Here is a 25,389-nt window from a genome sequence, read left to right on the forward strand (position 1 = left end):
CTGTGAAAAGCCAAAAGGGTGGGCACCTCAGACAGAGAACATGTGCAGTGTCCCCGAAGCAGGTAAGATCTGGGGGTGTTTACGGAACAGTCAGTACATGGTTTGGCTGCAGTCAAGTATATGATGGGTAGGGCAAGTGTTGACATGAGGTGGGGAAGGGCCACCTTTTGGTAAACAATTTGAGTTTTGTCCTAAATGCAGTGAAAAGCCACTGAAGTTTTTAAGCAGGGAATTGGCATGTTCTGATGTTCAGTTTTCTTAAACATGACTCTTTGTTTGCTGTAGCAAAAAGAATTAAAGTGAAGCAAGGCAAGTTAGGAAGCCATTTTGGCAATGCAGTGAGGAGTTGGTAACAGTTTGGGCTAGGGTGATGGCAGCGGAAACAAAGAAGTGATTGCATTAAAAATATATTTTGAGTAAGAACCAGTGAACTTGCTGCTGGGTTAGATGTAGCTAGTGAGGGAAAGTGAGGAGTCAAAGAGGGCTCCAAGGTTTTTTGCTGAAATGCTCAGGTGGATGGTGGTGCTGAGACGGGAAGACTGCAGGAGGAATAGGTTTCAGAAAGAACTCATTTGGGGATGTTTACTGGTTATGCAAATGGAGATGTCAAGTTGACAGTTGGACATACGATTCTGGTTTTAGAGGAGGTGTCTGAGATGGAGATATGCATTTGGATGTCATTTAACTGTTATTTAAAGCTCTGAGACAGAATGAGATCACCTACTGCAGGGATGGCAAACTTTTCGCTTAAGTGACATATTTTTAGTTGGCCATGTGGTTTCTGTCACGACTACTCAACTCTGCCATTGTAGCACAGAGTAGATACAAAAGTAGCCATAGACAATATGGAAACAAATAAGTGTGGCTGTATTCCAACAAACCTTTATTGACAAAGGAGGTAGTGGGCCATATTTGGCCTGCAGGCCAAAAGTTGCTGACTCCTGCCCTAGACTGAAAATGTAGACTGAGAAGAGAAAGTCTAAGACAGAGTCTAAGGCATTTCAATAATAATTGTAATTAATATTATGTATAAATTATTACGTATATATTATTATGTATCTATGTATATATGTATACATTGTTATGTATATATGTACATTGTATTATGTATATGTGTACATATTATTATGTATATGTATGTATGTATTATTATGTATATATAATTATACCACTTACTATGTCAGTCAGTATTCTAAGTGCTTTACTTATAATAACTCAATCTTCACAATAACTGATGGGGTGGGTAACTGTTATCACTGTTTTAGTAAGGAGAAAACTATGACCTAAGTGAAAAGTTTATTTCTCTATATTGAGGAGGAAATATATCCAGAGATTTACAATCTAGGTTAGTATGGCAGTTCTGTGGCAGTTTTAGGTTCAGCACCTACATTTCCTCCAACTTGTTTTTCTACCATCTCTAGAGTATGGCATTTGTCCTCATGGACCAAAATGGTATCTGGATATCCAGCCATCATATTCATATTCCAGGTAGCGGAAAGAAGGAATAAAACAGCAAATGGTATGCACCAGTAGTCTTTTTTAAGTTGTCTTTTAAGTTTCCTAGAAACTGCCTTACAACATTTCTTCTGCTATATCTCATTGGCCAGGAGTTATTTATACAGACACATCTAAGCACAAGGGAGACTGGGAAACAAAAGGTTTTTTTTCCCCAAGGGCCATTGCCCACTAAAATTTGGAGATTCTATTACTAAAGCAGAAAGTAAGAACAACTGTTAGCATAGAAGCTAGCATTATCATTGCCTTAATGTTTATTAATTATCTTTCTTTGTGTGCCTTTTTGCAAGTATAGTTGATAACACTCTCCCTAAGACATTTCTGCTCAGCTGTCTTCTATCTCTGGCTTCCACTGTTGAAGGCCTACATATTCTTCAAAAGCCAGCTCACCGGTCACTTTTTCTGCGGAGCTGTCCCCTGAGACCCTAGGCAGATTTTTCTTGTATTCCCATGTCACCATTATCACACTCCCTTGGATTTAATTCTTTCCTAGCATGTCTCCTTGACCTGTCTCCTCTACTTGACTAGGTAACTCAAGGTCAAGTGAAGCCAAATAGAGGTATGGAGAGTAAATTTCTAAGAACTAGGGGAAATGTGTAGTGAAACTGCAAATGATGAAAAAGAAGTAAGGATGCAGGATGCCCTGGCGGAGGGTGAAGAGGCACCAGTAAAATAGCAGTTCTCACATTTTGCCACCTATGAAAATAACCTGGGGAACTTTAAAAAAAATCCTGGCCAGCCCAGTGGCTCAGGCAGTTAGAGCTCGGAGCTCCTAACTCCGAAGGCTGCCGGTTCGATTCCCCCATGGGCCAGTTGGCTCTCAACCACAAGATTGCCAGTTCGATTCCTCGACTCCCGCAAGGGATGGTGGGCTGTGCCCCCTGCAACTAGCAATGGCAACTGGACCTGGAGCTGAGCTGCGCCCTCCGCAACTAAGACTGAAAGGACAACAACTTGTGGCTGAACGGCACCCTCCACAACTGAGATTGAAAGGATAACAATTTGACTTGGAAAAAAGGCCTGGAAGTACACACTGTTCCCCAATAAAGTCCTGTTCCCCTTCCCCAATAAAATCTTAAAAAAAAAAAAATCCTGATGCTAAGGTTTCACCCCATATCAATTAAATCAGAATTTCTGAGAGTGACACCTAGGTTCATTAAAGTTTATGAGTTATTCCAGCTTTATTTGAGAATCAACACAGTTGAAAATAGAGGGACAATAGATGGGAAGAGAGAAACCCTGTCCTGCCTCAGAGACATTGAGAGTTTGTTGTTTACCTAGGAGGTTTTCCAAGAATATTGTTAGTCTTATCCTTCTGTTATTTCTTTCCAGCCATGAGCTAAGGTGTATTTATACAATATACTATTATTGATTGAAACATTTCTAATGAGAATTATTAAAGCCCTCCCAAATTTATTTCAGGCAGTCTGATGCACTGGGAGTCAAGTAACAAGCTTCTCTCTAAGTAAGTAAATTAGACTCGTCAGCCAGGGAAATAAGAAAACACTCTTACTGAAGCTCACCTCATTGGTGACACATAATATGTTTAAATTGCTTTATCGACTTTACGAAGAAGTCTGCCAGATGGACCACAAGTGACAGCACTGTGATTGCTTCTATCCAGGTGTGAGGGGCCATATTTCAAATTCAATGTTGAGTGGTGAACTCCATTTCCAACTGACAGTAATAAGAGTTTCATGCATTTACTAAAAGTAAAGAATTGCCCCACTTGGTACAAAGAGTGCGTTTCAGAAAGTTTTGTTCTGTTTTCTCCAAAAGATAAAAATTAGTGAGGCAGTGGGTTCTCTTAAATATGTTTTGAAGCTTTTTTCCTATTCAAAGACTTCTGAGGGAATTCGGGATGGTTTTAATTCAATAAAAATGTTGTTGATTCTCAGGGGTCTTCCAAACGTTTAGTAAAAGTTGAGAGAAAAAAAGTTTTTCAGGAGCCATTCTTTCCTTTTTCGCTGCAGTATTAATATCCCGTTCTGGGGCACAATAACTGATTTTTCAAGCACATTTAGCAATTTTGAAAAATAGTTTTTAAGTGTTCCTTTGGAATGGAAGTTGAGGCTCTGGCTTTAGTTGATATTGTTACTGGTGAAAAGCAAGAAATTGCTTGGATTTCTGCCTTCAGTGAAATAGACAGGGAGCCAGGAAATGCACTGGGCAAAACTGCAAAAGTGGATGAATTTGACATGCAATTTCTAACCAGAAAAAGAGGGCTCGGAACAAGTGTGTTTGCCAGGAAAGAAAACTGCTTTATTGAAAGGTTAATTTTCAGATTAGTTTTGGGAAATTTGAGATAAATAAGTGAAATCAGACAAAAAACATAAGGCCTGGATCCTTTTTCCTGAGGTTTTCAGAAAATAGTCATTGCTTCCAATGAAATGTTTTGACATTTTCGGTAGGGAGAACACATTAATTGTAATGTTATGTGTATGTGTTCTTAAAAAACACTTGTGACTAAATCTTTTATTTGTTTTAAAAGTAATCAGAGAGTCCTCATAAAAACACTATTTAACTGTTAGCTATGTTCTTCATTCCTTATGGTAACTTTCATGCTTTCTAGGATGATGCGGTTCATTTTCCAGGTTCAAATGTACCAATTTGGGGGGGGAGGGGGGGAAGAAAAACCCTTTACTTGTTTTATAGTTCAGTTTTTCATTTTTATAGTTGTTTTCATTTTAATAGTTTTTCTACTTGTTTTATTGTTGCAGTTTTTCGAGGAGTCTTATTACTAAATTTCCATGGGCTTCTTCCCTCATTTTGTCTCATCTGTTGATTGTTCTCCAATTCTTCACCTTCTTCCCTTGAACCGATGGCTGCTTTACTACATTTGTAAAATTGTCAACACTTAAAGACTCCCTTGCATGATACTGGTCTACTTGACTCTGTATATTGAATATATGTGCTATTCAGCTACTTAGTGGCAGGGGCCACGATTGACTTTTTGAACAGCTATTTCTGCTCCTGCCACCTCCTGCTTTGTACTTAACAGACACCCCATAGATAGATGTTTACTGAGTGATCGTAATAGTGATCGTAATACCCTCATTTCTCCTATCTTATGTCCCTGCCCCTGAATTCCAAAAGCAGAGGTCTCACTGTTGAATATTACATTACATTGTCTTGGTTCTTTAGGAGGGAAATACCAATGAGGCCACACATTTGTGGGCCAGCGGGAACCCAAATGTAAATGTAACCACCTGAAGCCCAGAAGACAGAGGAAAAACCCATAGCTTCAAAGAAAGCAGCTTCCTCTCTTACTGAATCATCACCTAGAACGCACGTGTATATATAGACATACATAGGCTAACCACCATCCACGTGGAGAAAATACCCTTAGTAATCATCTCAACAAACATTTATGGTCTAACTTGGTATTTGTTAGCGTCGTAGTTAAAAGATGTGGTGATTCTCATAGAAAATGCTTTGCTCGTTGGGATCACTATCTTTAAATGTCAAGTGCGTGAATACTACTTAAATCCCAATTAAGCTTCAAAATCATCTCAGAAGCCGATTTGAATAGGAATAAAATGAGGGATGTACACAGTTTTCCACATATTACTTTTGAGAGTGCTGTGAAGTACCAATAGACGGGGAAAATGCTCTAATAGGGGGTGTTCTTCGTGTGAGGGTATTGGCACAGCGCTCCCTCATGCACTTATAAACAACACATAAAGACAGAATGAGCAAAGTTAATTTAAGCTTTAGGTCGCGTGTAGATTAGTGCTAATGATGTAGAAAATTCTCACTTGCAAGGAACAAAATAGAACTTCTTCACAGACACCAGCGGCATTTTCAAATGTGGTTTTCCTTGGCACGTTTCAAACACCTGCGGGACCTGTGCGTCGTGGGGAAGATGGTTAGATCCTGCTATTAAAAGCCAATCAGTAGCATTCAACAGCAGATTTAACCACTAACATTTGCACAACTGGATTAATGCTTTGGAGTCAGTCATCGGGCTCGTTACCACTGGATTTTCTCTGGTTCATGCTAATAAACTAGATTATTGATTTTAGGATTTTCTGTGTATCCGAGGCTATTCTTTAAGATGTCTTGATAATGTTTCATGCTTAAGTTGTCAACCAAGATGACAGAATGAGTAATCATTTTCTAATCATGTTGAAAGAGATTGAAACAGCATAGAAAAGGAATCTCCCCAATTTGGGAGCAGCAGGAACCTTCTCGTCACTCCTCCGGCTGGGTGGAGGTCATCCCTTCCTACCTGCCATCTTCCCCAGGAATTAGCTGCATTCACAGCTTAAGACCGCTGAGAGTCAGAAATCTGCTTTCCAGTATGTTTGAATGGCAGGAGCGCTCAAAAGACACCTCAAACTAAATAGGATTTTAGCACATCAAGTGCTCTTCCAAAGTAAAGCAGGCTGGGTTGCTGTGTTCGTGGTGGTGTTTATTCATCTTCCCTTCTTGTTTCATGTGTATGGATGTACGCTTCTCGGCATATATGCCCGGCTCGCAGGGTGTATGGGGCTGGTGAATGCATGCATAGAGTGTGTGTATATGTAAAGTAGAAACTGAGCCAGGGTAACAAAATGAGCTACTGTATGCAAGAACTATATGAAGTGCACCCAGCTGCTGGCAGCAATTGCTACATGCAGGCCACTGATTATTACGCGTATTTTGAAGATAGCCCGGGTTACAGTGGTTGCAACGCTCAGGCTGTGCCCAGTAACAACATATATATGGAACAGGCCTGGGCAGTGAATCAGCCTTATACCTGTAGTTACCCTGGAAACATGCTGAAAAGCAAGAACTCTGACTTGGACATGGCCCTGAATCAATACAGCCAACCTGAATATTTCACTGAAGAAAAGCCTACTTTTTCTCAAGGGCAGTCACCATCGTACTCTCAAAAAAAAGGTAGGGACCATTCTGCTTACATTTGTTAAAAGTTTCCGTGTTTCTTTCCGTTGTGTTTTAAAGTTACAGTTTGCATCAGCTTAGTTAAATCTTTGACTCTGAACACTGAATGTTCAAAATTAAAAACAGCAGTAAAGAGAGGTTGCTAGGGGATTGAAAAGGGTCTGTGAACAACAAAGATTTCCAAGCACTTTTTCTTCATATATGAAAGCTGGGTTGAGTTATATTTTTAGACTGTGTGTGTGTGTGTGTGTGTGTGTGTGTGTGTGTGCGTGTGTGTATACACACACATATATGTAGAAAGAAAAAATATATATAACATAGTATTATATATAGTATATATGTAATATTACACGACATTATATATTGCCTGGAGTGAATATTGTCCCCTTCTTTGCTAAAAAAAAATGTGTAAAAGGCTTCCCCTGGACAGATTGGCACTGTGGCATTTGAAGGGGGGGTAATTCTCCCCGGTTCAGATTCAGATTAAAAACTCATTTGACTTTTTCTTGGCACTTCATATTAAAAGTTTTTATTTTAGTTAACTAGTAAAGTAGTTTAGGGATATTTGATGGTACTATAATGTTGATATGTTAGGATTTGTAAATGTTCATTTTAATGTATTTACTTATCCATATAAACTGTAAACAATTTACTTGTAATCAAACCAAACTGTAGGACTATAAAACTCAAAAAGAAACTGGTACATTTTATATTGCCATTGTCTCCCTAAATTTTGACATGTCTGGAATCATGTCAAATGAACTCTCTCTATGAAAGTAAGTGAAATAGCCTTCAAAATATCCAATGTTGAAACAAGTGTGATATCCATTTATTTTAATAGACACTGGGCTTTACAGTACGGTTTAATTTTCTATCCATTGAACATTTCTTGTATTACCAAAAAGTAAAACAAAAGAAGCAAACAGGTAGTATTCAGGGAACTTAGTAGCAGCTACTGGATAGAAAATGCTTTCAAATATCCGTAACTTAAATGCTAATGCAAATATGCCAGAAACCCATTTTTTCTGTGTACGATCTACAGGATATTGCATAGGAAACCAAATTTACAAGTTTCTATAATTTGCAAGAATATGATGCTCATTGATCTTCAAAGGTCAATTTCTCTGTAAAATTATCTTAAAACAGAATGTGGTTTATTTCATTGCGGCTCCTATAAAAATTGTCATTTGCTTTTTTTCAATGTGACTATACTTAAAAGTAGCCTGTTTTGCAAACAGACAAAAATCTGGAAAAAAAAAAACAAGCTAAAACTAGAATCCCTGTGCAGTTTTTGCCATATACCGTGTTTGTATTTTTCTGTGCTATTCTATTAGCTTTCATAAATGAAATATGGAGGGGATTACATTATAGCATAAAACATATTCAGACGCATTCACCTGTGTTTTCATTTAGTTTTACATCCCCTTGAAGGGCATCAGAATTTCTCGTTTCTTGCCAAGGGGCACGTCATGTCCCCTAATGGGAACACTTGAGGTAGATTGAGTAAGTGCTTTCTATTTCATTTAATATTATACTTGTAAGTAATTTATCTTTGAAAAGAGTATGTTAACGTTGCCTCATTAGACATGCCTGGGTATGTGGTTCTTAATGCTGTAGGATCATAAGAAAATATTGCTGTCTGTCTCTCTATTTGAGCATTTCACTCTTCTTAAAAATTCCTGCAAAACTTTTCATGCTCTTTTACTCTTTTTCCTTTTGTCTTTTCACTATATTTTCTTCAATCAGTGCTGGAGAATATTTGCTTATAAAATGTTAAACTAGGGATTCTTTACTAATTAATTTGATGCATGAGCTAGAAGCTAAGACACATTGTATGCATATATTGATGTAATTTCTCAAAGCCATATGCCATTGAAAAGCCACTGCCACCTGCCAAACTCACTAAATCAAAACAAGCAAATATTCTTAAATGCGCCATTATTTATTGTTACAAGTCTTTAAGTAAATCCCAGTAAAACTAAACCCAGCTGTTAGCTGCCTCTTAGGACAAAAGGTCGTACCCAACACGTTTATCCATATTGATCCATTATTGATTTTTGTTGTTGTTGGAGGACATCAGTAGTATCTCCTTAAGGCAAAATTAAGACTATAAACAGGTGTTCAGTGGAGCAGGCCTCATTATTCCAATTGGATTTTTATCTATTTTCATGAATTTCATAATTGCTTCATCTGTGTTTGTTGCTGTCACTACAGCTCTATAAACTCTTCAATAAGGCAACTGTCTTAACTTTTGCCTGATTTTTTTAAGGAAAGCTTATTCTCTAGCCTTTAATTGGAGTTTTCTAGTATATAGAGAAGGATCATAATTTTGTTTTCAAAAAGTGTATTATATAAGTACATGTAAATGAAATAAAGGAAGGCTAGTGAACCCACTGTTAAGACTGGTTATCTTAACGGTAGACTAGAATGACTTTAGTTCTCTCTGTGTTGTTTTTCTGTTTTTGTATGTATAAACAAGAGGGAAGAAAGTTATCAAGTTCCTGAAGCAGTGAGAACATGAACTAAGAAAAGGTCTGAATCAAGTTCCTTGAATCAAATCTAAAATTAAACTTCCAGAATTGGTGGGGCAACCAATATGATTTTCACATTGAGGAGGGGTGAAATGCAGAAGATAATGTCTGTCTTAGTTTTCATATAGAACATGAGAAAACACATTTTTAATGTTTAAAAGTTAGAAGACAAATTAAAAGCACTGTAACTACCACTCAGGAGATGCAAGCTCCTAATTTTCTGTCTTTCAAGTAACATAGCCATGATTTGTGGTGTTAAAAGCCAGTCATCACAGCCAGTGGTGATTCCCCCGGCTCAGGAGGAAGGGGAGTAAGTGTGGAAATCAGACAAAGGGGAGGAGAACTGGCAGCCAGGGTATTGTGTCTTCTTTGCGGCCATGGTTTCGGCATAGTTAAAATTGATATCTTTTTATTTGGGGGGCGGGGTGGGAGGGGGCAGTGGCTGGTTGTTTCCACCGGAAATTCCAGTTACATTCCAAAGTCCCCAAACAGCTTGAGTCTGGCTGCTCTGTGGGCAGCTTTGCCAGTCAGCCTCTGGGTCTGTTTACACAGAATCCTTCCCTGGAGTATCTATCCTGTGGTACCCTTCTCCACTGGATTCTTTGCTTGACATTGTATGTGCCATCTTTATAGGGATTGCATGTCCAAAAAGTGGCTAGTGTGTTTGCATCTGAGTGGGTTATCGTGTCCAAGAGAAAAAGCATTTCCTGCTTTGGAAACGGGATCAAGGAGATGGGCTGTGCGTGTTTGCTGTTCAGTTTGGGTTTGGTTTTGATTACACATGTTCTCGTTCTACAGCAACATTTTTTTTGTGTGTTGCAGAGAGAAAAAAATAATAACTGAAGCAGGAACGCCACTTAAAACCAGTCTCTGCATCTGCTTTCATTGCTCCTGTGTCTCGAGGACAGGAATCTAAATCTTTTTTCATGTTCTGCAGCTCTGTTGACTTCATGTGAATAATTGTGTAGACATTAGAAATGGAAATTAAATGGTAAGGTGGGGGGTGTTTGAAGTGACCCACATCAAGAGGATTGGATTAAAAAGAGGAGCTAAGCCCAAAGAAATAAGACCTCTAATTAGAATTTCCTTGGCCTCATTTAAAGATAGAGAAGGATTGCTGTACAGTATACTTGGGGGTAGGGAGGTTTCAGAGTCTTCCTAGAAAAAAAAAAAATTGGTGCATGAGAAATAGGTACCCTTAAATGCTAGAATCATCCTTGGTCTCCTGAGAGGCAGGCAGGCAGGAGAGGAAATTTTTCAAAAGGGAAGATGTATGAGTCCCACTGGATAATCCCTGCCAACCACGAACTTGAATCTGAAGTGATTTTCAATTTCTGTTTCTCAGCCTTTCCCTTCCCTTCTCTTCCTTCTCTTCCTTCTCCTCTTCTCCTTCTCTTTGTCTTCCTCCCTCTTACCTGCCCTCCACTTCTCTCTCCCTCAGTCTTCCTTTTTCTCCCCTTCTCTCTCCCATCTCCACTCCTCCTCTCTAGTTGAATTTGTTTAATTTAAACACGTATATGATCAGTCCACCCAATGTATTAAGTGTTGCAGACATCATGTCTTTAAAATGTAATACTTAAGAGGTTACTATGACTGCAGATTTTCCTCCAATGCTTATGTAATTGTAAGCATGCTGATGTACAGTTAGGAATCCCAATTAGGCACTACAACCCATTTGCTATTAAAAGACAAGACCACGCCAGAAAACAGAACCATTTCTTTAAATGCAGAACACATTTGCTGTCAAAAGGTTAAATGAAAGTGCCTCTCAGCACCCAGAAATGGAAACAGAGTCAGGAACAGTAGTAGTTTCCAAACCTCGTCCAAATGTGGACAAAAGCATGACTCTTCTTTCTTTTCTTTCTTGAGAATTAGGCATCTGTTTTGTCAACTGCACATCTTCAGAGATTTCATCCGATGCCCAAACCTCATCCTAAAACATCCATTGCCGTTCCTCACAATGAAAGCTAATAGCCGGAGTCCAAGGCATTATAAGAAACTGAAGTCAGATACCTGGCAGCCTTGAGAAAGACTGTGGGTGCTGCTTATTTCTGGCATAAAGGGTTCACACCCATGACCTCGTATGAATATGTTCCCACAAACTCAAAGTTTTTCTCTCAGCTCTCAGCATTCAAGTGCTTTCAGCCTGAGGTCCGGTTGCTTCTCGCTCTCCCATCTCCTCTGGTCCAGCTTTTCTGACCCCATCTTCTTGTACTGGTACTAAGTATCAGTGACCACTTAGTGTCTGTACTCTTCCGTTTCCAGATCTCATGACGGCTGAGCTTCCGTGCGCTGTCCTTGGTACCACTCACATCTCAGATCCTTCTTTACTAGCTGCTTTAAGAATTTCCTCAGTTCTCCTGGAGACTCCCAGAATGTGCTTTCAAGTAGTCACCCCAACCGGCCCCCTTTCCTTTTCTGCAGATATTTCCCGCCATACTGTCCTATCCTCTTCTCTCCATGTCAACCCCTCTTCTCCCTCAAAGCCTTCTGCTTGCAGCCACTCAGTGGCAGTTCTTCCCTGGCCCCTGCACCCACCACAAGGCTCCTCCTCAAAGGTTTAGACCCTTTTCCATGACCTGTTAGATCAAACACTAACTCCAACAACTCTTCCCTTCCCTAAAGAGTTCCATTTTGGTTCTGGCTTTGTGCTTCCGGCCCACATCCTCTGTTCCAGATATCTTGGCCAGTTTCCCCATATGTTCCTCTCCCTGCCATGCTGCTCCCCATCCCTGAACCAATGATGCTTTTTTTCCTGCTACCACCCACTGCCAGCCACACCCCAGTGTGCACGCTGCCATCCCAGCCTGCATCACTTCAGGTCACTAACCATTCACAGCCCATGGGCCTCTTCTATTTAATCAGCACCACATTCTCCACCCCCCGCTTTCAACCTGCTCTGGCTTCAAAGGCAGGTACCCCTTGTTTTATAAAACAGCACTGAATTATTTGCTTAAATCACCTGTTTTAAAAGAAAATAAGTTATATTTACGGTGTATGAAGCCACAGATTCTCAACCTTGATACTATTGACATTTAGGGGCAGATAATTCCTTGTTGTGGGTGCTGTCCTGTGCCTTGTAGGGTGTTTAGCCGTGTCCCTTGCCTCTATGCCCTGGATGCCAGTAGCACACAGCACCCCCTTCCCCATGTGACAACCAACAGTGTCTCCAGATATTGTCAGATGTCCCATTGGGGGCAAAATCAGCCCTGGTTGAGAACCACTGCATTAAAAGAACTTACATTTAGAGACCATCTTAAGTAATGGATCTTTTGTAAAGAATCTTTTTGTAACATGAAAATCCTTCCTCAGTTTTTATCTTGAAAATCTTAGATTTTTGCATATTGAGCTATTTCAAAATGGAGACCACTTGAACATACATATACGGAGGGTGCCAAAAAAAAGTACACATATTTTAAGAAAGGAAAATACTATATTAAAATTACGCTGATGGTAACCACTTTGAGACCCTCTTGTAATTGCAGATGTCAAACGTGACTTGTAGTCATCTTTTGTTATTGGTATATATTGAGTATTACAGTCTTAATACAGTTTTTTCCTTCCTTAAAATGTGTGTACATTTTTTGACACCCTCTGTACATATATGCATGCAACATACTACTTACATATGTGTGTTGTAGATCATTCTCATGGTCTGAATACGGGTGCTCTTCAACATATATGCTTGTTTATGACAACTCTGCCTAGAACATAAGCACCAGGAAGTTAATAACAACCTCGTTTACTTCACACTCTGAAATTCACACCTACCATGACTGTAGGCGATACCTGCAGGGAGCCCAGTACAGCTTATAACAGCCGTGACGTTATCCTGATGACAAATGCAGCTGCCCTTTCCCCTTCCTATAACATCAGGCTGAAGAGCTGATAGCCCACATTTTTAGAGCTATAACCTTGAATCTCATTCTGATAAAGGAAAAGGCAAATGTTTTTCTCAAACATACAAAACATGAAGTAACTGTGGGTGCTTCTGTGTAAGCCCAATGCCATAAATTGATGCTTAATGCAAAATCCAAGGCAGCTAGTGCCAATTTCTGGTGACTTTTCCCCTCTCCTCCCCTTCCCAAACTCTTCTAATATAGTTTACCTTCTTGCTTTCTAACCCATCCCCTCTTTTAAAACAAGAAATGATCTCATGAGTCCCAGAATTCTGAAATTCTCATGCCTACAAGCACTACAGAGCTGATAGTAATGAGAGAGATGCACAGTGGTTTCAGGACTGCTTAACTTAAATTTTTCAAGTAGCATGTACATCGTTCGTATGTTTTAAAACATATTTTTCATTTCCGTAAAGAATTATATTCTCCTACATTGTTCTTGAATTACTTTTGCCTTCCCACTTTTGACAAAGATAAAAATTTGATGAAACATTTCTTTAAGAAGACATAATGCAAGAATTAACATACACGGCAAGTGACATTTAGCCTCAGAGTGGGGCACGAACAGGGAGTGGAGCTGACTGTGGAGAACCCGGAAGTGTAACTCTTTCTTAGGATGTGAGCTGCCCTTCTCTGTTCAGTTGGTTGTTGCCTTGTGGGAATGTGGGCTCAGTGTTGCCAGATCTTCCAATTTTTCATACAAAGCAAGAAATCTGGATTTTATATATCTCCTAGTCTTAAAAAATTTGGCTGAGATTTTTTTTTAAACACTCGGCAAGCCAAGCATTGTAGACTGCCAGTGTGTCTACCCCCTTTTGATTAAGATTTGGACTGATACCAATCTATTTCCTTTCCTAGTATTAGGTTGGTGCAAAAATAATTGCAGTTTTTGCCATTTTTTAAACAGCAATTACTTTTGCACCAACCTAGTAATTTGCATCTGCAAGTGTTTTAGCTCTAATTGTGAATTGAAAGGTTATGTCAGCTACTAAGAACTTGAGTCTACAGGGATAGAAGAAGGAAATTGAGTGGGGGACTTCTTCTTGTGCACAAAACTATATTATGCCCAAGTCTGGCCCTAAAAATTAAAATATTTCAGTATCAGGAAGTCTCGAGTGAAAAGAAATCATCTGAAACTTGCTTTGCCCCCTTTTCTAGCCTAAGACTTCTAGATGTTGGAAATCCAGAGTCTTTTGTCATCATGTCCTCTACCCTTTGCTCGATTAACACCTCCAACCTAGCCCTCATTCTGCTTCCCTTTTCCTCCTAGCCCTCAGTCCTCTAGCGTTTGAAAATTTGAGACGCGCAGTGTTTTCTTTCCCCCAGCCTCGAGTGCCCAGCCAGCCAAAGAGCAAAGTGCAAAGTAAAGATGCTCAGTGATTCCACGAGGGTCATAGACAAGGACAGAAAGATGGTTGCTCTTCTGAGGAAAGGTTTTGTGAAGAGGGAACCTCTGGGGCAGCCCTGCTGGGAATTTGTGGACAGCAATGAAAGAATACCTTTCAAGTTAATGCTATTTCAAGTTTTTACCTGTTGTCTTACACACTAGGCCCATATGTGTTTGTTAAACAAATAAATAAAGGACGATGGATGGATGGATGGATGGATGGATGGATGGATGGATGGACGGACGGACGGATGATGGATGGATGCATGGATATAGTGTTTATCAAATGGCTAAAGATTAATAGGATGCAAAACTTGGTGCGTAATACCAAGAATTAAATGTAAAAGGAATGAGGATTAGTATAATGGGAAGAAGCTAAGAGATGACCCATTCAAGATTTTTTTAAGTATATAGAGGACACAGGGAGGAGCGTGCCAGTGGGGAAAAAACTTAATTAAGAAGGGTCTGAGCTGTGGGATACATTGAGGAGGTTCATTGTAAAACTGGAAGAATGGCTAAACATCCTAATGACTTAGCTTCCTTAAAGGGGCTAAAATATAGTTTCATCTAATATCCTGACTCAAATTATTCAGGGTTCTTTGCTGGCTCTAAGTTGATGAGTCAGCAATATGGACCTTCTTCACCTCTCTGAACTGTCCAAAGTATTTGCCACGACCAATGATAACCACTGCTCCTTTTTTTTTTAATTTTTTTAGATTTTTATTAAATATAGCTAATATAAAATGTTATATCAGTTTCAGGTGTACTCCATAGCTAATCAAGATTTATATACCTAAAGAAGTGATCACCATGATAAATCCAACAACCATGTGACGTCGTACCACGTTATCACAGTATTATTGACTATATTTCCTTTGCTGTACATTACATCCCCATGACTTATTTGTTTTATACCTGAAATTTGAACCTCTTATTCCCTTTTACATTTCCCTTCTTTTTTAATTTTTCAATTACAGTTGACATTCAATGGTATTTTATATTAATTTCAGTGTACAGCATAGTGATTACACATTTATGTAATTTAAGAAGTGATCCTCCTGACTAGTCTAGTACCACCTGGCATTATACATAGTTATTACTACATTATTGATTATATTCCCTGTGTTTTACTTTACATCCCCATGACTATTTTGTAATTACCAATTTGTATTTCTTAATCCCTTCACTTTTCTCACCCTTCTCCCCACCCCCTTCCCATCTATGACCCCAATAAATCTAGTACCCATCTGACACTATACATAGATATTACAATATTATTGACTATATTCCGTATGCTATTCCCTACATCCCCATGATTACTATGTAACAACCAATTTGTACTTCTTAATCACTTCCCCTTTCACCCACCATCAAAATGTTCTTTGCACCTATGATTTGTTTCTGTTTTGTTTGCTTATTTTGTTTTTTAGATTCCACTTATAAGTGAAATCATATGACATTTGTCTTTCTCTGTGTGGCTTACTACATTCAGCACAGTACAATCTAGGTCCATATATGTTGTCACAGATGGCAAGATTTCCTTCCTTTTTATGGCTGTGTAATATTCCATTGTATATATGTACCACCTCTTCTTTATCCATTCATCCATTCAGGGACACCCGGATTGCCTTCATATCTTGGCTATTATAAATAATGCTGCTGTGAACATATGGATGCACACATCCCCTCGAAGTAGTGTTTTGGGTTTATTTGGATAAATACCTAGAAATGGGATTACTAGGTCCTTCTTTGTCTCTTATTACAGCCTTTGTTTTAAAATCTATTTTATCTGTATAAGTATTAGTACCTCATTTTTTCTGTTTGTTTGTTTCCATTTTCATCAAATATCTTTTTCCATCCCCTTGCTTCAGTCTGTGTGTGTCTTTTGATCTGAAGTGAGCCTCTTGTAGGCAGCATATGTAAGGGTCTTGTTTTCTTATCCATTCAGCCACCCCATGTCTTTTGGTTGGAGCATTTAATCCATTTACATTGAAAATAAATGTTGATAGATAAGTAATTATTGCTATTTTATTATTCATATTTTTTTATCTTTTTTGTTTTTTTCATCTTAAAGCAATCCCTCTAAGATTTCTTGTAATACTGGTTTTTTGGTAATGAACTCCTTTTGCTTTTTCTTGTCTGGGAAGCTCTTTATCTGTCCTTCAATTCTAAATGATAGCTTTCCTGGATAGGATTGGTTGTAGGTCCTTGTTTTTCATCATTTTGAATATTTCGTGCCAATCCCTTCTGGCATGCAAAGTTTCTGTTGAGAAATAAGCTGCCAGTCTCATGGGAGTTGCTTTTTATGTAACTAACTGCTTTACTCTTGCTGCTTTTAAGATTCTCTCTTTGTCTTTAACTTTCAGCATTTTAATTATCATGTGTCTCGATGAGGGCCTTTTTGGGTTCATCTTGTTTGGAACTTTCTGTGCTTCCTGGGCTTGTATGTCTATTTCCTTCTTTAGGTTAGAGAACTTTTCCATCATTATTTCTTTAAATTGTTTTTTAATTCCTTGCTCTCTCTCTTCTCCTTCTGGTACCCCTATGATGTGAATGTTGGTATGCTTGATATTGTCCGAGAGGCCCCTTAAACTCTCCTCATGTTTTTGGGTTCTTTTTTCTTTTTACTGTTCTGATTGGGTGTTTTCTGCTACCCTATCTTCTAAATTGCTGGTTTGATCCTGTGCTTCATCTAATCTGCTATTGATTCCCTCTAACATATTTTTCATTTCAGTTATTGTATTCTTTATTTCTGACTTTTTTTTTATGTTTTCTACCATGTTTCCCCAAAAATAAGACCTTGCCGGACCATCAGCTGTAATGCATCTTTTGGAGCAAAAATTAATATAAGACCCGGTCTTATTTTAATACAATATTAATTTTTATTATATTATAATTTTTATAATATAATATACAATATAATATTTAGTATATTAATTTTTGCTCCAAAAGACACATTAGAGCTGATGGTCCAGCTATGTCTTATTTTTGGGAAAACACGGTATCTCCATTTTTATGTTTCCTATCTCTTTATTGTAGTTCTCCCTTATCATTGAGCATCCTTATAACCAGTGTTTTGAAATCTGCATCTGGTAGATTGCTTGTCTCCATTTTGTTTAGTTCTTTTTTTGGAGCTTCGCTCTGTTCTTTTCTATGGGACATGTTTCTTTGTCTCCCCATTTTGGCTGCCTCCTTGTATTTGTTTCTATGTATTAGGCAGGGCTGCTATGCCTCCTGGTGTTAGTAGAGTGGCCTTATGTATTAGGTGTCCTGTGTGGCCCAGTGGCAGTCTCCCTGGTCACTAGAGCCAGATACTCCAGGTTTATCCCTTGTGTGGGTTGTGTGCACCATCCTGTTGTAGTTGAGCCTTGATTGCTGTTTGTATGTCAGTGGGAGGGATTGACCCTCAGGCTCATTAGTTGTGAGGTCTGGCTGTGACTATAGTGGAGAGTTTGTGGTACAGGGACTGACCCTACAGAGCAAAATTTGCTTTAGCAGGGCTCTGGTGCCTGCCCAGTCTGCCCTTTAGGTGTGTCATCCTTGGAGGTTGACAGGTGATGCTCCAGCTCAGTCTAAAGTTGGCCATGGGGCATGCCAGCCCCAGGGCCTCCTGGGAGGGGACCCATTGCTGGTGAAGTTCAGCCACATCCTGTGCCCTGCCTAGCATGAGCCACAAAGCACTCTGCAGATGGCCACCACCTGTGCTGTACTTGGAGATGCCTTGAGATGCCAAGTCATGAGCAAAGGCCAGGTGTCACTAGGCTTAGGGCTGCTCAGACAGAGATATGGGACACACCAAAGCCAGGTGCTGCTTGTTTGGGTTTTGTGAGCCTTTGAGAGACTTTAAGAAAGTCTGCAGCATGAGCCAAGGCAGGTGGTTTGTATGGAAAAAAAAAAAAAAAACACTGGAAGCAGCTTGGGAGTGCCAAAAAGTTGGGTGGGGCAGGGTCTCAATATCTCCAGGGAGGGTCTAATAACTGGTGTTAGCCAAGTTGATGGAGACTCAGATGTGGTGGCTGACTGAATCTCCACCCTGGGATGGGGGAGGGCTCAAAAAAGAAACAATGGCTTCTGTCAGCTCCTCTGTCTGGGAGACAGCTGCCCCTCCTGCCCTCATGCTGAATCCAAACACTTCACTTCCTCCCTGTATGTTCCTGGTACCTTTTCAGCTGCTGCCCTGCTACTGGAGCTCAGAGCAGGTGAGTCCATTAGTAAGTCCATGTGTGGATCTGGGACTGCAGCCACCCTTGTCTCCCTCAGCCACCATCTCCACTAGTTTGCACAACCAGAAGTTATGGAGACTTCTCTCCCTGGCACTGAAACCCTGGGCTAGGGAGCCTGGTGTGACAGTAGGACCACTCAGTCCTCCAGGGGGACCTCTGATGCCTAGATATCCCTCCTGATTTTTAATGGTTACACATGGGTGTGAGATCAGCCCATTTTGCATCTCTGCCCCTCCTATTAGTCTCGAGGTAGCTTCTTCTATATGTCCTTAGTTGTAGGGCTTGAGTTCAGCTAGATGTCAGGTGATTCTCAATGATGGTTATTCTGTAATTTAGTTGTAATTTTTATGTGATCATGAGAGGCGGTAAGCACAGAGTTTACCTACTCTGCCATCTTGACTGGAAATCCCACTGCTCCTTTTAGATGCCAGGACTGTTTCTGCTAGCAAGTGGTCTTATACAGAAGGTCAGATCAGCCAGATTGGAAATGGTCTCTGAGCTCAGTTCCTCTCCCCTTCTGTTAGATCTAAGCAGCACCTTTCACTTTTCATCTACCATCAAGATTAATCTGCCTTATGTTCTAATCTATTCCCTAAGGGCTATGTCTGCCAAGGTGACAAGAGGTGCCAGTGTTTTTTCTCCTGGGACCTGAAATGCTGTTATGATTCACTCAAAAGAATTAAACTAGCCAGACTTCTGATTTTACACGTACACAGGAAAGCCTTGAATCTAGTGCAAACTAAAAAGCTAAGCTTACTAGTTGTTGCATGATTTCTAGTGCAAATGTACACAACTTTCCCCTCCCACATACTAAGTCCCTTTGAGAATCAAGGTTTTTAAATTAAGGTTAGCTGAAACATGCATAAACTTTGAAAATATGCTAAGGGGAAAGCCAGTCTCAAAAGACCACATTTTATATGATTTCATTTATATGAAATTTCCAGAATAGGTAAATCTATAGAGAAACATAAATTAGTGGTTGCTTAGGGCTGAGTGGGTAGAGGGAACAGGAGGAATGGGAGGTGACTTGTAAAGGTAGAAGGTTTCATTTGGCTATGATGAAAATCTTCTAAAATCGATTATGGTAATGATTTCAAAATTCTGTGAAAATATTAAAAGTCATTGACTGTATGGTAAGTGAACTATACATTAATTTAGCTGCTAACAAAAATGGTTAAAACAATGTTGGTAACATTTTACCATCAACCTGTTTTATATGCAGGATAATACTTATCAGTTAATCAGACATTGCCAAGTGTCAGCTAAATAAAAATCTCCAAGTCCTTTGTTGAACAAACAGATGGAGTTTCCTTTCATAATAATATCCTTGATAAATGGCAGCATAGTTTATATTAGTCTAAAAGGTGATACATTTGAAGTATACAAGAGCTGGGGAAAATATATCGTCCTTGGACTATCACATATCATTATGGGTCTTAATTTTTTTCTGGGGTGTTATGAACCATGCTTCTTTAACAGTCACCTGATACAACTTGCAGATACAATTCTCAGATGAGCGTTGTGACTTCCAGGGTTGTGTTTCTCATATTTGTTTCAAGACAGAACCCAATACTGACATCCATTTAGTGTCCACTCCTGTCAATTGAACTAGCACTCCATGTGCATTTTCCTTAGCTGGACATATTGCCAGCATGTGATTCATTTGGTGATCATGAGAAAGGAAAAAAGATGGAGACACAGAGTTAGGAGAGCAAGAAATGGTTAAGTTCTCTAGGAGAATTGGTCAGCACGTGACGTTGTCAAGTATATTCAGTAACCTTAAGAGAATCCCCACCTATCTATTCATTATGTGTGGGATATTACTCCCTGTTGGAAATTATTTAATGATGAATAATGGACCTGGGCATAATTATTGATGTGCCATTGCCTGTGATGACTTTTTTGGGTAAATAAGATGGTTCCAACGTTCATATTTTAGAGAAAAGAAAAAGATGGATGGGGTGTACAAGTATGATCATGTAAGTGAGTAACTGCTACCAATTTAAACGGATGTTTCTGTAGGAGTTTCAATGATTTAACTAAAGATATATTTAATCACTTATTCATCCACCCTCCAAGATAATTTAAGAGAAATAAGAAAGCAAAACAAAGTATCCATCACATTAGTAGTCAGAAAACAGAAGGAGCCCATTCCACTTGTGAGTTATCACAGGATCCCAGTTTCACAAGAACCTTAAAGGTCAAACAGTTCAACCATCTACATAAATTGTTGAGCTACAGGGAGGAGGAAAATCTTCAGTGTCCTACTGCCAACACCAAAGGATAAAGCAGGCAGGTCATGGTGAAGAAGGGTGAGATATGATGTGGGAACCTGCATTTTTCTAACTCTGGTTAGTGTTCTCTGGCCCTCCCAGGGTATGTCACACAAGCAACACAGAGTCCAACCATATTATAATTGCTTCCCCAACATAAGATTACAAGTAAATGACTTGTACCTCTTTCTCTTTTTCTCTGCCATCTGCATTTGATACCAAGAACTCAAAAGTCCTTACTCTGATCAACTGTGCATAACCTCTTTGTATAAGAGGGTAAGATCTAGCCTTCCTGACAACATTAATATACATTAATATGTATATTCCATCTGCCTTTACCAAGTAGGTGTGTGTTTTAATAATTGGATTACTTTGTCATTTAAAGGTTACTTTGTGTTGTATATGTTTCAAAGCCCTGTACACCCACAGTCACACATACTAATCTAAGATGAAGAAACACCAAAGTGCTACAGTGGTTATTTCTGTGGTGGAGAATTGATAGGTTAATTTGTGTTTTGCTAATTTACATCTTTCAATTTTTCTAAAATGAACTGGACTTTGTAAGAATCTAATAAACACATTGTTTTTGATTCATAAAGACTGACCGCTGAAGTCCATTGGTAAATGTTAGTTAAATCCAGAGTATCTGACCATTTTCACTATAACCTGCCCCCCAGTTCTACTCATTTAATGACTAGTTAGTTCTCTGGACACCGAGCCTTCTTGGAATTTTTTATGTCATTTCTTCATATGGATGGACTCCCCAGAACTGTGTTTGGAATGCATCAATGCCTTATGAGTTTTTCTGTAAGTTTTGTTAGTATTTCTTATTAACTTTGAGCCACAGTAGCATCAGTTACCTGCAAGACAGTGGTATGCAACCTTGGGATGTGGAGTTTATGATCATGTAAAGGGGAATCCTAACCAGCATGCAAAGACTCTTCTGAGTGTAATGGAGAGTAACTTACATAGCCCAATGTAAAACATTGAGCAAGTTGTATAAAATTCAGACTTCAAATTCCCACTTTTGGTGATGGCATCTTAATCAAAGTGGCCTAGACATAGTGATTTTCATTTCTATAGTGTGGGGAAATTGTGTTGCCCTTAAGCTCTCCTTAGTCCTGTCTCACTATATTAAACCTAGTGATCAGAGTGGAGTCAAAAAAATCAGGACCAAATCTAGTTGACTAGGGATTTTGCATCTCCCCAGATCTCTAGGTCCTGGATGAGCTTGAATCTGGATCTCTTCATTTTAATTTGAGTGGAATCTTGGTTTCTTTACCAAAAATCAAACTTTCTAATGCCGTTTTCATTAGACCAGAAGTTTGGACCACATATCTGCATTATCACCCCTTGCCGAGACCATCTCAGGCACACCTCCAGCCTTCATGCCTTCCGATGTGTAGGTTCCAGATATAACCCTCCTCCCTTGTGTTCTTTGCCATTGGCCGATAGCACGGATCTTGAAAAACTGTGACACCATCCATCAAAGGGACCAAGTGCTGGACATCAGGGGTTCAGCAGGAACAATAGGATTTCTGCCCTCTAGCTGGAACTATACAAACTTATAGTGAGCTAGAGATTATGGTCTAAAAGAAGAAACAGTTCGTAGGTAGTTGTAATGCAGATAATAAAGGGCTCTTATTGGAGAAGCATGAGGAAGTACCGGAACACCCAACCTGAACTTGGGCTGGGCTTTAGGAAGGAAGGCTTCTCAAAGATTTCCCGTTTGTGACACTGGACATAGCCCAGTCCCAGTGCCTAGCCCATGATACACAGATGATCTCGTATTGTCTGTTTTCCCCACTACACTGAAATCTTCCACAAAAATTAAACCTTAGTCACCTTAAGATCCTTGGCACATTGCTTGGCAAATCGTATACCTATATAAATGTTTGACAAAGGGAACGTCTTTTATTTCTTTCATCTTTTGTTTTTTAATAACAGCTTTATTGAGACGTATTTCATATGCCATAAAATTCACACATTCAAAGCATACAAAATATGTCCATACAAAACAATGATTTTTCATTCAATAGCTTTTCGTATATTCACAGAGTTGTGCAACCATCAATACGATACAATTCCAGAACATTTTCATTACCCTGAAAAGAAACATTGTACTCTTCAGCAGTCACTCCCCATCCTCCCCTCTCTCTAAGCCTTAGCAAACACTAATCTAATTTCTGTGTCTATGAATTTGCCTATTATAGACATTTTATATAAGTGGAATCACACAATTTATGGCCTTTCATGTCTGGCTTATTTCATTTAGCATAATGTTTTCAGGATTCATCCATGTTGTAGCGTGTAACAGTATTATGGCTGAATAATATTCTATTGTATGGCTACACCACATTTTGTTTATCCGTTCATCATTGGCTGGACATTTGGGTTGTTTTCACTTTTTGGATATTATGAATACTGTTGCTTTGAGCATTCATGTACAAGTTTTCGTATGAACATATGTTTTCCATTCTATTGGGTAGAGACCTAGGACTGGAATTGCTGGGTCGTATGTGTAACTTCATGTTTAACCTTTTGAGGAACTGCCAGCTGTTTTCCAAAGCACATTTTAGATTCCTACCAGCAATATATGAGCATTCCAGTTTTTCCATATTCTCACTATCATTTATTATTTTCTGTCATTTTTATTATAACCACCCTAGAGGATGTTAAGTGGTATCTCATTATGGTTTGGGTTCGCATTTCCATGCAATGGTGTTGAGCATCTTTCATGTTCTTTCCTTCATTTTCACCTTTTATTCTCTCTTTGAGAAATGACCGGGACTGGAAATACAAGACTCGGTTGCTTACACACATGTTTCCCAAAGGAAGAAACTGCGTATTATTTGTCTTGATAGTCTCAGCACCAAGCGTGGTGCTGAACATGTAGTAGATGCTAAATAAAAGTTTTCTGAATTCATCAATAAATGAATTTTTGAATGAGCACACAAATCATTCGAGGCCCATTTTTTTCTGCCCAGATACCTCCCAGAATTCTGGTTTTGTTTGTTTGTTTTTTAATGTCTGATGAGAGTTTAAAACCACTGAAGCAAACTCAACAGGTGACTCATGGTTTCCATGATGCAGAAGTAAACCAAGAAAAGCTGTGATATTTAAAAAGATAATCCTGTGCATGACCAAATCTCACTTTGAAGCCTTTTATCTCTCTCCCAAGGAGGGACATTTTTCTGAAATAAAGTCTGAGCAAAGCAATTTCTAAGAAATTGTGAAAAGGGTTCATTTTCTTCTGTTTTCTTTGTGGCTTTTTTTTTCTGAAAAGTAAGACTTCAGTGACCTAGTTTAACAAAAGATCTATGAAAATGTCATGGTAATATATATAGTAAATCATCTGTCATCTCAACCTGGCTAATCTTTATTGAAACCAATAAGAGTTTATTGAGTCAAAGAACTTAATAAGGAACCATGACCAGAAATAAGAATGACTTTGTTTTCTCAGCTCCTCCATTCTCCACATCCCAACAAATCAGACCTTGTTTTGATTTTTTGGTCTTATTAAAGCTATGTGCTTCTGTGGTAAACCGATGACACATATGAAACTGAATTTACCCTTCTGAGTCAGTTTCTTGTGTTTGGATATTGGGAACAAGTGAAGGGAAAGAGGCAAAGACAGGTGGGAAGTAGTCTGCTCTGTTTTTGTTTTTAAACTTTAGCTTCCTGGATCAAGGAATTTTAACTAATAGTACCCTACCAAGAGAGTCGCCCATGGTTGGATTTTCTTTCTTTCTTAATAAATAGAACCTCTATTATTTCACACTACCTGGCATTGTAGGGTTGTATATCATAATATCACAAGCTTACTGGATTTATTTTTAGGTGGTCTTATTCATTCTACTTGGAGTTAACTGTATTTTTTGAAAAAGACCCACATAACTTATACTGGAGGACTAGACTTCAGGAGATCTAGGTTTTAGTCTCTGCTGTTGAGTTCGAGGGTGACCCTGGGAAGGCCAAATTCTTGAAGGCCTGTTCATCTCATGAGTACGTGATGATCTCCCAGGACCTTTCTGGCTAGAGTTTTCTGAATTTACCTGCATGGTGGCTCAATCCCAAAGTAGATCAAGTCTCCTGAGAACAAGGTCTGAAATGAGCCTTAGGAGAGAAATTGTGTTGTTCAGTACTCAGAGCCCTCCTGGCTTGTCTGCATGGTTCCTTGGCTCCAACAGCCTTGGGGTCTGTTCCCACCTGCACAGCAAAAGGCATCATACCTATTTCTAAGGCTTTCTGAAACCCTGGTTCTACTCTTAGCCCTGCACATGTGAGATAAGATACTAAATAAGTATCAGGGGAAGTATATTCCGTCAGGGAAAGATTTTTTAAATTTTTTCTTGTTAAATGTTTTCTTTACCTTTTATATTTAAAACTAAATGCTCATGAGATGTGAACCCTAAAGCAAAAATTGTATGAGAATGTATAAAACAATTCAGTCTTGCCTCCTCCCTCACCCACCTTACCTCCTGCCCTCTCCTTATCCTCCTCCTAGCTATGGTGTCTTTGAGTTTAACATGGTATCTCACCTTCCTCTTTTTTCCTCCTTCACAGGGTATATCCCCAGTTACTTAGACAAGGACGAGCTATGTGTGGTGTGTGGTGACAAAGCTACCGGGTATCACTACCGCTGCATCACATGTGAAGGCTGCAAGGTAATTG

General features: G+C 39.2%; 1 protein-coding gene across 31 annotated transcripts in view; it reads left to right on the forward strand.

Annotated features, from left to right (window-relative positions):
- The window catches only part of THRB (thyroid hormone receptor beta), a 349,469-nt gene that overhangs the window by 293,812 nt on the left and 30,268 nt on the right, over window positions 1-25,389 (forward strand). For 30 of the 31 annotated variants that reach the window (XM_074312762.1, XM_074312779.1, XM_019745237.2 and 27 more), the window contains one exon: window positions 25,282-25,382. In XM_074312762.1, the coding sequence (XP_074168863.1) occupies window positions 25,282-25,382 (101 nt within the window). Of the gene's footprint in view, window positions 1-6,056; window positions 6,400-25,281; window positions 25,383-25,389 lie in introns of those variants that run through there. The other variant, XM_019745234.2, reaches the window with a different exon arrangement.

This window comes from Rhinolophus sinicus, linkage group LG10, assembly GCF_036562045.2.
Source record: "Rhinolophus sinicus isolate RSC01 linkage group LG10, ASM3656204v1, whole genome shotgun sequence".
NCBI lineage: Eukaryota > Metazoa > Chordata > Mammalia > Chiroptera > Rhinolophidae > Rhinolophus > Rhinolophus sinicus.